This window comes from Centropristis striata, chromosome 14 (genome assembly GCF_030273125.1).
Source record: "Centropristis striata isolate RG_2023a ecotype Rhode Island chromosome 14, C.striata_1.0, whole genome shotgun sequence".
Taxonomy (NCBI): domain Eukaryota; kingdom Metazoa; phylum Chordata; class Actinopteri; order Perciformes; family Serranidae; genus Centropristis; species Centropristis striata.
The window spans coordinates 35,021,355-35,036,933 of NC_081530.1; the positions used below are offsets into that span (position 1 = coordinate 35,021,355).

The 15,579-nt window shown below is 38.8% G+C and overlaps 1 protein-coding gene across 1 annotated transcript in view; it reads right to left on the reverse strand.

Annotated features, from left to right (window-relative positions):
- LOC131984882 (immunoglobulin kappa light chain-like) overlaps positions 1-13,561 on the reverse strand; it is a 43,279-nt gene extending 29,718 nt beyond the window's left edge. The window contains exons 1-2 of the mRNA XM_059349875.1: positions 13,396-13,561; positions 12,974-13,288 (exon numbers count right to left, since the gene is read on the reverse strand). Of these exons, the coding sequence (XP_059205858.1) occupies positions 12,974-13,288; positions 13,396-13,486 (406 nt within the window). The 5' untranslated portion in view covers positions 13,487-13,561. The remainder of the gene's footprint in view (positions 1-12,973; positions 13,289-13,395) is intronic.
- Between the last annotated feature and the right edge of the window lie 2,018 nt (positions 13,562-15,579).

The window sequence follows — 15,579 nt, forward strand, 5'->3', positions numbered from 1 at the left end:
CCTGTGCCGTCAAATTTTACGTTACCGAATATTTCACAGTGTGAGTCTTAACAAACTCCGTTATTTCTGAACCATGCTTAAATGTGATGCTTTTTAATTACAGATATTATTGTAATTACACTCAGATGAACACGTTAAATTGGGCTGAGTGTAGCGTTAACTTGATGCAATAGTATATTTAGTCATCATTTCATAACATCGCAAAATGTTACCATACTAACATGGTGAAGCTTAATTTTCCGAACACACAGACGCTGTGTTTGATTCCAAGTATTACAAAAATAAATTATAACACTTCTGTATTAATTATGACTTCAGTCACCGTACCGGTTTAATAATATCTTCTTTACTTCACTCCCGTTAACATGGAAGGCAGCATTAGCTGGCTAACAAACTACTGTGAACGCTAATAAATGATCATTTATAAATAAAATAAAACGAGAATAACACTCACCAACAACTGGAGCCTGGACTTCTTGTGGAGCAGAGGTACAGCTCACCACACAGCAGGTGGTGTTAATAGTCCGATGTTTGCCTGTAAAACTCTCCGACAGCCGACAGCTAGCTACAGACAGCTAGCGGCTAGAGCCGTCCGCTACGTCACCTGTCACTCAGAGCGGGGACCGCTTCATTATGCAGAATTTTCTAAACTTAAACTAAAATCAGCTTTTGAGAGTAGAGGGATCGTTTGAACCAGGCTGTAAACATGTTTATTTCTACTGTGAAATCGGACATTTTAACATGAGAGTCAATCTAACTTGCTACCTTCTGCAGCCTGCCTCAAGCAGCGAGTCGAGGAATTGCAGTTTTTTGTACTTCCACATAGGCTTCACAGCTCCAGACCGGAGCTTGCCGCTTGGTTAATGCTAATAATTCAGTTGCTTGTGTAGACAGGTTGTTAGACAGTATTGCACTTTCAACAGCAGGGGTCTCAAACTCAAAATACCTGGGGGCCGCTGAAGGCAGTATCAAAATGACCAAAAAAAGACACAACATTGCTACAAAAATAAACAAAATTACTATAAAAGACACAAAATTATTAGAAAAAGACACGAAATTACAAAAAAGACACAAAATTACCAAAAAAGACATGAAATTACAAAAAAGACACGAAATTACCAAAAAAGACACAAAATAAAAAAAAAAAATAAAGACACAAAACGATAGAAAAAAAACCCTAAATTACTTTAAAAAAACACAAAATGACCAAAAAAGACACAAAATGACCCCAAAAATAAACAAAATTACTATAAAAGACACAAAATTATTAGAAAAAGACACGAAATTACAAAAAAGACACAAAATTACCAAAAAAGACATGAAATTACAAAAAAGACACAAAATTACCAAAAAAGACACAAAATTACAAAAAAAATAAAGACACAAAACGATAGAAAAAAAACCTAAATTACTTAAAAAAGACACAAAACGACCAAAAAAGATACAAAATTACTTTAAAAAAGACACCAAATTACAGAGAAAAACTAAATTACTTTAAAAAGACACAAAATTGCCAAAAAAGACACTAAATTACAAAAAAAGACAAACAATTACCGAAAAAACACTAAATTACTTTTAAAAAACACAAAATGACCTAAAAAGACACAAAATGACCCCAAAAATACACAAAATTACTATAAAAGATACAAAATTATTAGAAAAAGACACGAAATTACAAAAAAAAAGACACAAAATTACCAAAAAAAGACACAAAATTATATTACATAACATTTCCACTTCTTCCGGTAACAACAACACGGCAGCGAGTTTGAGACCCATGACGTACAGCATAGAACACATAAGGAGAAGCATCAGACGGGTTTCTCATGGCTGAGCCATCAACAAACAACACAGCATCAGAGTTGGGAAGGGCTGTGTCAAAGAAATCATCCCGTGGTTCTGACACATTGTCAACCACCTCCAGACAGGACTGTTGTTCTCCATCATCAACTGTAGGAAGCAAAGTTGATGGGTTGAGAATGATACAGCATTTCTAGTTTACATGAGCCACGGTCAGCAGGAAAATAACAAGTGGTACATGGACAGTTGTACATGCAAGTTAATTGACTCAATTACATTTAAAATTCTGGTGTCTCGTCATAGTTTGATCCACTGCTTGTAAAACGATCTGGAGTCCCTGACTAACGAGTGCTAGTAGTGTAAATAAGCAGTTTAAGAGTTTCTCCATCTCTCTGTTGGACCAACAGGAACATTGTCAGTATTTATGTGACAGTATGAGAGAAAAGAATTACTCAAAGTTTGATCTTTACTCTCTTTGTAAAAATGTTTCCTTCTTATTATAGTGAGGAATTATAAAACACACACATGCATTCCTATAAATAATAAAAATAGAAAAAGAACAGATCATTTGTCGTCCTTGTCATACATTCAGCAGGAGTGTACAGGCTAGGTTATTTATTAGACAATTGATCCTCTTAATTTTGCTCTCAGAGTGCACCAGAGTGATGCATTTCACTTTAAAATGTCCAAAGAATTTGACCCCGTAGAGTCTCTGAGGTCCACAGCCCCCCCTCCCAGAAAACAGTTCCAACGTCCCTGTAGCCATGGGTGACCTGTACCTTTAATACTCAAATTGGAAATGCTTTAAATGTAATGTGGGTGTCTGTAAACATGCAAAATAAAACATTTGCTCGAGCATCGTCCATCTGACAAAAAAACCCCCAAGTTTTTACTGATTAATGGCAATATATAATAACATTATAATATAATGAGATGACCAATTATTTTGTAAAAGTCTGTAAAACTGTGAGTGAGTGTTTGATTTGGTTCTCAGGGTTAAGGGACCTAGATTATGTCCATTATAACACGTGGGCCCAATGGGAAAGAAAAGGAATGTTTAACCAACTGCTGGTAGCCATTTTTAAAAATGACCCATGGTTCTGATAATGTGTCAGGGGATGGTGAATATTTTCAATAGATTGTGGATATTTAAAATAGATTTTGGTATGCACCAGTTTTTTTTAAGGAATTGTGTCATTTGTTTGTTGATCCTGTTTCACAGGGTAATGCTAAGCTACCAAAAGAGCAGCTATGTTACCTTTTGTCTCACCACAGTTTGTTTTTGTTTACACCAAATGTTGAGATAACATCTACAGCTGATTTGCTGGATTGTAGAACAGGAAAAATCTCAAGCTATGGGGTTAAAGATGGAGTATGGTATGAGGATGATTATAAACCATTTATGTCTAAATTTCTATATTGAAAAAGAAGCACAGGGCCTCATAGTGAGGTTGATATGTGAGCTTTGGCTGTAATTTGCTTAATATACAAATGATTGCTGCCTCTGTTCGTGCCATGAAGTTTGAATAATTCCGAGGAATTGTAAAATGTTATTGTGTTGCAACAGCAGCAAGTCTGAAGTGTCGCATTCACAAGAAGCGAGAGAGAAAAGAAGATGTTGGTAATCTTTCTGCTCCTCATGGCTGCGCCAGGTGAGTCTTTCTTTTCTTTTATATTCACACTACATTATTATATCATTGTGGCTGCAGAGCTCTGATCACAACTCTTTTATGATGCCCTTCAGTTACAATATAATTGATGGACATTGATGTAAAATGTACAGATACATTTAAAAACTGAGTCCTCTGATCTTTCTCAAAGTGACTTTTAAACCAAAACACACACTGACTTGATATGCTTTTTAAATAAAGCAGGAATCAGTGACATCTCTATTTTTTCTGAAAAATGTGTGAGAGGTAAATCAGTTAAAATGTGCTCAGTCTCTGTTTCTCACTGCTAGGCTTCACTTTATACCTGCGCTAATTAAACTCAGGTCATTTTTATTACAGTTCATTTTTTATTGACCTGCGTAGCACTCGGGCGTGTCGGCTCCTGGTAGATCTGTCCTGATATTATGCGACCAAAACACTTTTGTAATTATTTACAACATACTTTATTATTTATTATTATACATACAGATTTTTTGGAAGCGGTCATAAATGTTTAAAATACAACAATGTGATATGTAAATATGTTTCTTAAATGCAGAACAAGGAAAAGCAAGAATCTTTCAGTGCAATATATTGTGCAGTTTCATCATATTATATTGTATTATTGCAGGTATAAAGTGGCATCAAAGAGAAATACTCCTTGTGTGCAGTACTTGAGTAAATGTACTTTGTTACATCCCACCACTGATTTTACTACAAACACAATGACACGTCTGAATCCATGAAACTGTAAAGTTACACAGTGAACATGTATAAAAAGTGATTTATAGCATGAATCTCATCAGTGTGCATGTGTGTCTCCACAGGCCTGTGTGTACGCAAGTACTATTTCAGTTCTGATCCGAAGACTTTTACCGAAGCACAACGTTACTGCAGACACAGATTCAGAGACCTGGCCACTATAGACAGCATGGAGGATGTGGAGATCCTGAACACAATGCCAGAAACAGAAGGAGTGTCTGTGAGTTCACTTTTCTCTTTATTTCCTTTCAAAGATGTTTTTGACAATCATGTCAGTGACAGGTGGATTTAAAGTTTTAAAATCTGAGCCTTGATACTTCAGGGAAACTTTTAAATATATTTATTTTATGCTGAACGAGAATGAAGGATTTTGTTTGTTCGTTGAATGTGCGTCATAAGGGGATCTCTTAATGTCCAGTATAAACAGCAGGAATTATTACAGGAAGCAGAACATATTTCACTGTCCATATTGACACCTGAATATGGTATGGTGACGGGGTCAAACACACTGGTACAAGACAAGGGAAACGCAGACTATTTGAGCACATGGAGGGAAGGGAGCACCAGGTGAACACATCCTGATGGTCCAGGTTGCTCAGGATGAATTTCAACATCAATAAGGGTGCGGTCCACTATGTGTCTGGACGGGACCCAGAGTCTCTCTTCAGGACCATAACCCTCCCCGTCCACCAAAAACTGCTTTCGTCTGCCCCGTACGGCCAACAGCTTCTTGACCCTGTATACGGGCCACCGTCCACAATAACAGGAGGTGGATGTGGGGTGGTGGGAGGGACCAGGGCGCTGTCTTTCACTGGCTTGATCTGGCTGACATGAAAGGTGGGATGGACGCGTAGGGATCGGGGCGGACGAAGTCGCACAGCAGCTGGACTGATGATCTTTGACATGGGGAAGGGGCCCACGAACCACGGCCACAGCCAGCTTTTTAGATGGGACCTGGAGATTGAGGTCCTTATCTGAAAGCCACACTCTGTGGCCTGGTTGGTAGTTTGGCGCGGGTCTCCTCTTGTGGTCGGCCGCTCTTTTCACCGGATCTCCCTGTCGGATGATGTCCTGTCTTGCAGCTGCCCAGATGAGGCGGCAGTGGCGGAATAAGGCATGGGCGGAGGGAACTGACACCTCTGGCTCATTGTCTGCAAAGAGAGGGGGGTCGTAGCCAAACACACATTTAAACGGGGTAAAGCCTGTGGCAGATGTGGGGAGTGTGTTGTGCTCATATTCCACCCAGACCAGGTGCTTGCTCCATGTAGCGGGGTTCTGTGACACTAGACACCGGAGGCCGGTTTCTAGCTGCTGGTAGAGCCGCCCGGTCTGGCCGTTAGTCTCTGGATGATATTCTGGCGTCAGGCTGACCATGGCTCCGATGAGCTTGCAGAACTCCTTCCAGAATCTGGAAATTAACTGGGGCCCCCGGTCTGAAACAATGTCTCTTGGAAAACCATGGGTCTTGAATACATGATTAAGCATGACTTCTGCCGTTTCCCTGGCTGATGGAAGTTTAGGCAAAGCAATAAATCTAACCATCTTGGAAAATCGATCCACCACCGTCAGGACCATGGTCACTCCTGGATGACAGGCAGTGGCGGTTCTAGACCAAAATTACCAGGGGGGCCGAGCAGGGGCCAGAGTTTTTTCAGGGGGGCACATATAAGGAGAAAACAGGGCAATATTTAAGCGTTCAAAATGTTTCGTTTATTTAAAATCCAAAACAAAATACATTGAGCATTAATATATTGAATGAAAGAATGAATGAATGATTAAACATAAAATAAAGTGTGCTCAATAAACCTTGAAACCATCATCTCTCTGAAACCAGAAAAAAATAAATTCACATACAGTGGTCTATATCACACAGTATCAACACAGTAGGCTGAAACACTACAACAACAAGATTCTGCATTTGTGACTCCTTGAGAACCTATCTACAAATGCATCAAGGGGTGTGTTTCATACCAGTTGGCCCGGAAACTGCGCTTCCTGTCTCCCATCAATGTGTTAGGAAAGTTCTTTATATGTGGCTGCACTGGAGTGTCATCCATGCACTTGCTGATATCTGGAGAAAGATGAGTAAATATGAGAGTGCAACATTAATTTATCATTATTAATTTAACTAGTCTACACTGCTCTCTCTCTCACACACACACACACTCACTCACACACACATTCACACACACACACACACACACACACACACACCTACCTGATGGTGCTGTACTTGACATGCATGGTGAATCTGGTTGTCCCTCATACTCTTCCTCCTGACTCTCAGACTGCCTTTCACTTTCCTCCTCTGTCTGTCTCTCCTCCTCTGGTTCTCTCTCCACCTGCTCCTGAGCTCTTTCACTTCTCCCTTCATCTCTATCTCCCTCACTCTCTTTATGGGGCTTTTTCCCTACTGGGGCAAAAAAGGACGTAATGTCCTTCCTGCTCCTTTTCATGATGATAGCCTACTAAAAAGAAAACGGAGAGGATTGTAGCCTTCTCGTTTCACAAGGCTATGCAAGTTTTTCATTTAACAAGTAGGCTAAATGCTGTCGGTTATTTCACCTATTTCCCCAATATAAGTTACTTATTGCTGTGCAATGGACTTTTAAGAAAGATAAAGCTACTTGGTGAACATGTCATCATGTTTAATGACTTCAATGGCTTTGCTTATTCACAAACATTGCAAGACCAAGACGTGATTAAGCGAAATAAAAAACAGATTGTATTATTGAAGTGAACAAAAACAGTAAAACACTGATATGACCAAACACACTGCCATTAAATTGGATAGTTTTCCTTACCTTCCACTATTTGCAGTTGTCCATTCAGGGCGGCTGCAGCTGTCGGCTCGCATCCAAAGTTTGCAATCCGCGCGCACTGCTGGTCTTACAACTGCAGGTGGCAGTGTGCGTGTATCGCTTTAAGGAGTCCGTGGAGAACGCTCCGTCGATATGTCTTTAGTTCCGGTCTTCGAGCCAGCGCATGTCGCCGTAAGAAATGAATTAATTAATTATCTGTTCAGCACAGGGGCCACAACGGGGGCCAGGAGCAATTTTACAGGGGCACTGGCCCCTGTCGGCCCCTGTGTAAAACCGCCAATGATGACAGGAAAGCGGCGAGGTGTGAGCCCAATGGATCACCTGTGGTCGCAGATCAACTGGGACAAACAGCTTGGTTTCTGGGCACCCACTAGGTCGCAGGACTACACCACTAGCTTAGTGAACACCTTGGCCTGTTGTAGTTGATCGAATACGGATGACATCAGAGGTCATGGGTAGTGGTTCTTTATCGTGGTGTCATTCAAAGGGCTGTAGTCTATGCATGGACGCAAGGACCCATCCTTTTTTATCAACGAAAAAGAACCCAGTGCCAGCAGGAGAGGAGGAGGGCCGGATAAGCCCCGCCTCCAATGATGTCTCAATGTAGTCCTTCATGGCTATTTTCTCCGGTCCCGAATCCAAATATAGGCGTCCCTTGGGGATGAGGTCAATGGTTCAGTCGTAGGCTCTGTGTGGAGGGAGGGACAACGCTTTGGACTTTCTGAAGACTTCTCTAAGGTGATGGTAACATACAGGGATGGAGCTTAAGTTGGGGTAGTCGGGGTCTGCAGGGGAATCAGCAGAGACAATGTTAAGCATGGTGACATTTCTTTCTGGAGCTGGAAAATCTAAACAACGGCTCAAACAGCCCTCCCCCCAGGCCTATATTTTTCCCGCTCTCCAATCAATATGGGGGTTGTGGCGAAGCAACCATGGGTGTCCCAAGATCAAATCATGAGACGGTGAGTTAAACAGGAAAAACTTTATGTATTCCTCATGGTCATGAATGTGAATTTCAACAGGTTCTGTGGCACGAGTGACAATAAATAAGTCTCTTTCATTAAGACCCTTAGCCGTGATGGTCTTTTCTAAAAGTTCAGATTTAAGACCGAGCTTCTTGGCCAGCAAGAAGGTGAACACAATCGGTAATTAGGGGAGACAATCAGACAGATGACACACGGGGAAGGGCAAGTGACCTGAAACGAGAGGAGAGTTACTATTTCAAAATAAAACAGGAAAGAACAAGACCAGAACACAAAGTAAAACACAACCTCACTGCAGTATGACAGTTTTTTATTTTTTTTATTTTTTATTTTTTGCTTTTTTTTATTTTTTTATTGATAGTGATAGATACAAAGGGGGTGATAGAGGGGAAGACATGCGGCAAAGGGAGCTCAGGCCGGATTCGAACCCAGCTCGGCAGCAGCAAGGACTCAGCCTACATGGTAAGCGCTCTACCAGTGTGAGCCACCGGGATGCCCCCAGTATGACAGTTTTAAGACAAACTCTTTTAACATGTTTTTTCAAATTGAAACTCTGATGAGAAAGTTGAGTAAAAGCAATCATAAAATCCTGTAATAAAGTGGTAGAGGATCAGACTGATATGCAGTATCAACACAGTAAATGCAAAGTTTACATTAAAGTATTTCCTTGAACTAAAGAGCAGGGTCCAATTCTTTATATTATGTTCAAATATGTGTTTCAGCTCGCCTGGATCGGGCTGTACGATGATGTGAACAGCTGGAGGTGGTCACTGTCAGACACAAGTTTCTACAAACACGGGGAGGAGGAGTTCAGACGATGGCATTCTGGACAACCAAACAATCACCACAGTGCACAACACTGCACAGTGATGTTGGGTGATGGACTATGGAACGATCGCCACTGTAAAAAAAACTTTCAGGCAGTCTGCTCTGATGTCAGAGGTGAGAATATCCAGCAGTGAAGTTAAAACATTCCATTTACATGAAGGTAATTTAAAGCAGATGGTTGTGAGTCCAGCAGTCATTTCACTGTGAGAAGCTGCAGGTTTATATAAAGAGCTCCATCATTAACAGGTTTATCCCACGTCACTGTCTCAGTCAACAGGGCTGCAAGAAAAGGAGTTGATATGCAAACAGCTCCACGGTGACTTCAGCTTCATGCTGACATTCATTAAGAAACATCAAACTGATGAGAATAATATTCATATGTAGTAAAACTCAGATATAAAGTATGCATCGTGTTGTGTGTTATGGTGCCTCTGCACAGCATTTCTCTGTGCTCTGTTTCCAGGTCTGGATGTGACATTTGTCCTTATTAACGACTACATGAGCTGGACTGAGGCCCAGAGCTACTGCAGAGAACACCACACAGACCTGGCCAGTGTGAGAGACCTGACAGAGAACCAGAAGGTCCAGGAGCTGGTTCCAGCAGGAGGACGAGTCTGGATCGGCCTTTTCAGAGACTCCTGGAAGTGGTCCAATGGGAGTAACTCCTCGTTCAGCCACTGGAAGAAAGGGGAACCTGATAATTACAGGGGGACGGAGGCATGTGCAGTAGCAGATTTCAGATCCTCTGGAGGATGGGGGGACGTGAACTGTGACGGGAAGTTTGCATTCATTTGCAACACTCCAGCTAAGTGGTAACCACTGATTCAAACAGTATTCATATTAGATTTAGATTTGCAGATAATAAGTTTGTGGTGACTTAAATGTGAGAATATCAACAGATGGAGGAAGTAACTGCTTATATCTTACTGATTAACCCCGCCCCCTAGTGGCGGGCTGCAGTATAGCTCTGAACTGACCACAGACAGGACAAAACTAACTGATGACACTTTTATATAAACAGGATGCTGATTTTTATCCAAGCAGAAATATCTGAACTGATCATGTTTCATTGTTTTTTTAAAGCATCTTTGAACTAGGTGATGAGTCTGATTGGCAATGAGGTGATGGAGGCAATGCTGAAGCAGGTAAATCATCTTTTTATTCAAATTTTATGCAAAAACTGAGCAAACAAATGACTGTTGGAAGCAAATTTAAAATAAGATGAGAAGAAACTTTATTGACCCTCAGAGAGTGAATTCACATTAAAGCAGTAAAAGAAACAGTCTTTATTTTTTTACAGACTTTTATTTATTTACAAATCCTGTATTCACACCGTTTCACCTTGTTGCTCAGAGCTCAAAGCTTGTCGGACCTTCTTCTCTTAGTAACGGTTGCACTAAAAACTTATATCTGTCACCAAACGTATCAAGAAATACAATTACAATACAAATACAAATACAATTCAGCAACATGAGAAAAGCCTGAGCGTTTACAGGAGAAGAAACATTGAAAGTCACAAACTATCATCTGAAGGAGGAAAAACCCTGAAAAAGAGCTTCCAGAGGATGAAATGTAAATACCAATGCAGAATGTAATCTCTCTGTGTGAGTAATAATGTTTGTCAGCTCCAACAGAAGCTGAAGGACCAGGGGCTGAAGGACCAGGGGCTGAATGACGACGTCACACTGAGCTTGAGGAAGCAGGCAGATGGAAAAGTCTTCCACAAGGAGAAGAAGAAGAAGAAGAAGACGAGCTTTAATTGAGATTTGCTGTTAATCAGAGAAAAGTGTGTTTCTTTCCTCAGAGTCCTCGTGTGATGTGTGAGAATACAGCTGCAACAATTAGCAGATTAATCCACTCGTTGCAGCTGTTTTCATAAGCAAATAATCATTTTAGTCATTTTACCTCAAATATCTGCTGGTTCCAGCTTCTGCAATTTAAAGATTTAATGCTTTTATTTGTCATATATGGTCATAAACTTATATTTTCTTATATTTAAACATATACAGACTGGTGGTTTAGTAAATATGAATTCATCTGTTTGGGCTGAGGGAAATTATAACGGGCAATGTTTTATTATTTTTCACATTTTATAGGTTAAATAATATAAACTAGATTTGACTGGAATCAACTCCAGTGAAAATACACCTTTAAACTTTAATGTTGTGTGGAAACATTCAAATCTACTTGCATAAGTAAAAACATCTTTCTTCATTTGAGTTAATATATCGCATCAAAACATGCCAAACAGTTCTGAGTTTTCAAATATGAATTTTTAATGCTTTTTTTTGTCATATATGGTCATAGATTTATATTTACTTATACTTTCACATGTCTGTTTATTAAAACAAGACATTTTAATTCATGTGTTTGTGCTGTGGGGATTTATAACAGAGATTTTTCACTATTTTCAGATATTTCATTGATACGACTAATAATATTAGATTACATATATTCTACATGATGAGATAATATACTTGGTTCTTTCAACTCCATATGTTTTGTTTTAGAAATTAAAGTGTCACTGGGAACAATCCTGTTATGACAAAAGTAATGTTGTTGTGAAAATGTATGATGAAATAACATTATGATGTCTGCAATTACTTTAATAAACATCTTTAATTATTTCACAAACTGTTGGTTTATTTCTATAGCCGTGGAGTGAAGTCAGAGTTTGATAAAACTGCCTGTAAAATGATCTGGAGTCCCTGATTCTCTATGAGAAACACTATTAATAAGCAGTGGCACACAATCATAACTTTTCAGCTTTTCAGCTTTTCCTCCAGCTGCACTTCATCCCCTCATCACATCAGTTTGGATTTAAGTCCAAACTTTCAGTGGACTCAGGTTTGTTTTGTTTGTCTCCACAAAACTTGGATATAGAGTTCCTTTATTAAGTTCCAGTTGGCTGCATTCTCCTGCATTTGGCTCCAACTCAGAAAAGAGATCTTCAAAAACAGATTATATATGAATATGTAGACACGTCAGTAATTAGTCTCAATGTAAAACATTTGTCTGTCACTCACACAAGCCTTTACAGACATGAAATATAAGGGATACAATGTATGAGACAAGCTATTAATCTCAACCAACTGCAGTAAACCATACACAGAGCATGGCACTTAACAACAATATTATCTTGTCAGTTTCATCCTGTTGGCCTCCAGCATGAGTATCAGTTTATTTGACCAGTGAGCTTCAACATTATCTTTTTACTTTTTCTCCTGATTGTCTCTTGTCTGCAGCACAACCTTTAACTCTGAATTGAAAAGTTAAGATAAGAATGTTGACAAAACTGACTTCAGACAAGATAATCAAAGTATTTTGGCATCTTTGGAAGTTTATGTTCAACTACTACATCAACATGGATGTGATGGGGTCTGTCTCATTGAGAGAAAGTAGTTCCAGTAAAACTGTTAGTGGTGAACTCTGTTAGTTTTTACAGAATAATCAGGACTTTTTTTTTCTTGCATCCAAGTTGCATCCAAGTTTTGGAAAATATTTCTAATTCATTAGTTTAGTTCTGTAAACATAATCCATTCCCATCTACTAAATTAAAGTGACAGTACATAAAACATAACTATCTGCATGGCTCCACACCACTTTGAGTATGTGAGAATTTACTGTACACCTTAAATATGTTAACATTTATCTGTCTGTGTAAGTGCAAACATCAACTGTTGGTTAAACTCTGCTGTAGGCCTACATATGAAAGAGGAGTGAATGGACCAAGAAAACTTGCTTTGATGACTGATCGTATTAAGGGACTGAAAGAAAGGAGGATTTTGTGATGTTGAAAGGATATCGTCTGATTTCATGATTTTACTCTGAGATGAAAAGTCTAAGATGTTGATTCTTTTCTTGATGGAAAAAAACAGAAGTTCACGTTACAGTAGAATCAGTCATATATAGATATAAGGATATATGATTTATATGTTTAATGAATATTTAAAGCACATTTGCACCTGTGTGTGTGTGTGTGTGTGTGTGTGTGTGTGTGTGTGTGTGTGTGTGTCCAGTGAAGTGTGTCAGTCTCTGCAGTAGCTTCCAGCTGCAGCAGTCAGTTCAGTTTCTGTTCTGCTGACTGAGGGAGGTTTTTGTACGACGCTTTTTCACTGTGTGAACACATCCTGACTGTTGATAGAGTGAACACTCTGACAGTAGTAAACTGCTGCATCTTCAGCCTGAACTCCACTGATGGTCAGAGTGAAGTCAGAGTTTGATCCACTGCCTGTAAAACGACCTGGAGTCCCTGATGCTCTGCGATTTGTCCAGTAAATGAGTAGTTTAGGAGTTTCTCCATCTCTCTGTTGGTACCAGGCTAACTGGTGGTAGCTGCTCCAAACATAAACCTTCTGGCTGGTCCTACAGCTGATGGAGACGGAGCCTCCCGGAGCAGACCTCACTGCTCCAGACTGAGTCACTGTGACCTGTCCTCTGGACTCTGAGGACACAGAGACAGAAACATAAAGCAGCGTCATGGTTTTGTGGGCTTCATTTCAGAGGGACAGATGTTGATAGAGGAGAGGAGTTTGATTCTCTGGACTTTACCTGTGAAGCAGCAGCAGAGGAGAGTCCAGATGAGGACGCAGATCAAAGTCATGTTTTTGATGAGGAGGATTTCTGTGGCTTCTGTTGTCATGAAGGACAGCTGTCAGTCATCCAGTGTTCAACTCTCAGGACTATAAAGTCTCCCAGAGCACTGGAGCATGGTGCTGCTGATGCAAAGTGGCCCTCTATGGAAATGCTCTGACAGTGTTCCCAGTCCTGAACTGACTCACATGTTTTACTCTGATTCTCCTCTCAGCAACTCTTTCTCTCTCATGAGACTAAAAGATATCAATAGTGGAAGGTTGTTGCATGTATTGATGCTGTCACTTCATTTCTTATCATAAAGACATTTTTATGCAAATGTTTTTCAATTCTATTTTTATTTGTCAATTTGTAAATTGAACAGACCTTTAAATAAATCAACAGTCTGAATGTAGATTTAGAGTATTAGAAACAATAGTATATCGTCAGCATAGAGGGATTAAACATAAAGCTCATGTTAAAGATGTACTTTAGTTTCATGTGTTTTTGAAAAACCTATAGTTCAAAGGCAACAGAAGAGAATGTAACATTAAAGCCCTTGTTGTTTATTGAACATGTCAGAACAGAACAGAACATCACAGTCTACACTGACTCTCAAAATGCATTTAATGTGTCATAACTTTTATGCTTTGGGTAAAAAAAAACATGGTTTAATACTTCTACAGGCAAACTGATTGCTCATAAACCTCTCATCATTAACATCTTGTCTGCGTTACTCTGCCAACATCATTTGCTGTATGTAAATGCAAAGCATTCTGCACTCTTTCTGTCCAGAATTATGTTTTTTCCCTTTAATGATGTTTCCTTGCTTCAAACAGGAGCTGATGATAAAGAAAGAGCAATATGTCAAAAAGGGGGCACAGAGCTCTCACCTTAGTGGGTCGGCATAGCTAACCTATTGTTCATTTGGTGATAAAAGCACCAAATTTGGTACATATATAGCTTAATATATTTAGAAAAAGATTTTTGGCCATCGCATATTCACAATCTGATGACCATGGCAGCCATTTTGGAAAATGGCGGCCAGCTGTTACAAGTAGATACAGTAGATTATGTCCATTATTGCATGTGGGCCTAATGGGAAAGGAATATTTAACCAACCGCTGGTAGCCATTTAAAAAAAATGGCTGCCACGGCAACCAGGGTCTGAATTTGTGATGGCCCAATATCCAATTTTGTTCCCATTATAATTATCAACACATCTGCCAAATTTGGTGCTTTTATAAAAAAAATTAACGATTGTTATGATATATTGAGCTATGCCGCACCACTAATAATGATTAATTAAATTTAAATAAATGGAACAGCAACATGTTTTTCAATAGCAAATGTCTCAGTTACTCTAATAATCCACAAACCAATTGACAGTTTTAATTAGCCAAAAAAGAAATTAAAAACAACTGACTGCTTATTGCTGAAAAAAAAAAGTTTATTGATGGATAAAATGCCAAATAAAAATACAATATAAAACCCCAAAACATATAAATCAGAAATTCATACTTTAGCTATCATAATACTTTTTTTTAAGACAGAGCAAAGCATGTACATCAGCAAGGATATAATATATTTGATAACACTATATTTAATATATTTTACAGTTAATGATCACCCTGGATCGTTCTAATTTAACACTGAAAAAGATACAGACTCTGTTTACTATTATAAAGTGACTATTTGTTTTTTTAATGGATTAAGTTTGTTGGATATTTGGACAGCAGAGGTGCAACAGTAATATTATTCATAATTTTATAAAAATGCTGTCAACAACCCTCAAGGAAGTTCCATTCTGTCTATTCTTTAAAACTAAATAAATGTTGTTTTTTATTGTACTGTGCAATAAAATTAAACACATCTTTATAAACAGCCATAAAATGCCCATATATAACAACTATATATATATATATATATATATATATATATATATATATATATATATATATATACAATCAAGTTCATCATGACTAGAGTAAAAAAGTATATATAAATGTAAAACTGAATATGTGAGATTAACATATATAGTAAACAAATGACACATAACATGCAATACAATAACAATCACATACTGCATATGAAAAAGAAAAAAAAATACCCCAAATGGCAAAAGGCCCAAAATATGGGTAAGAAATTAAAATATGTAGCTCT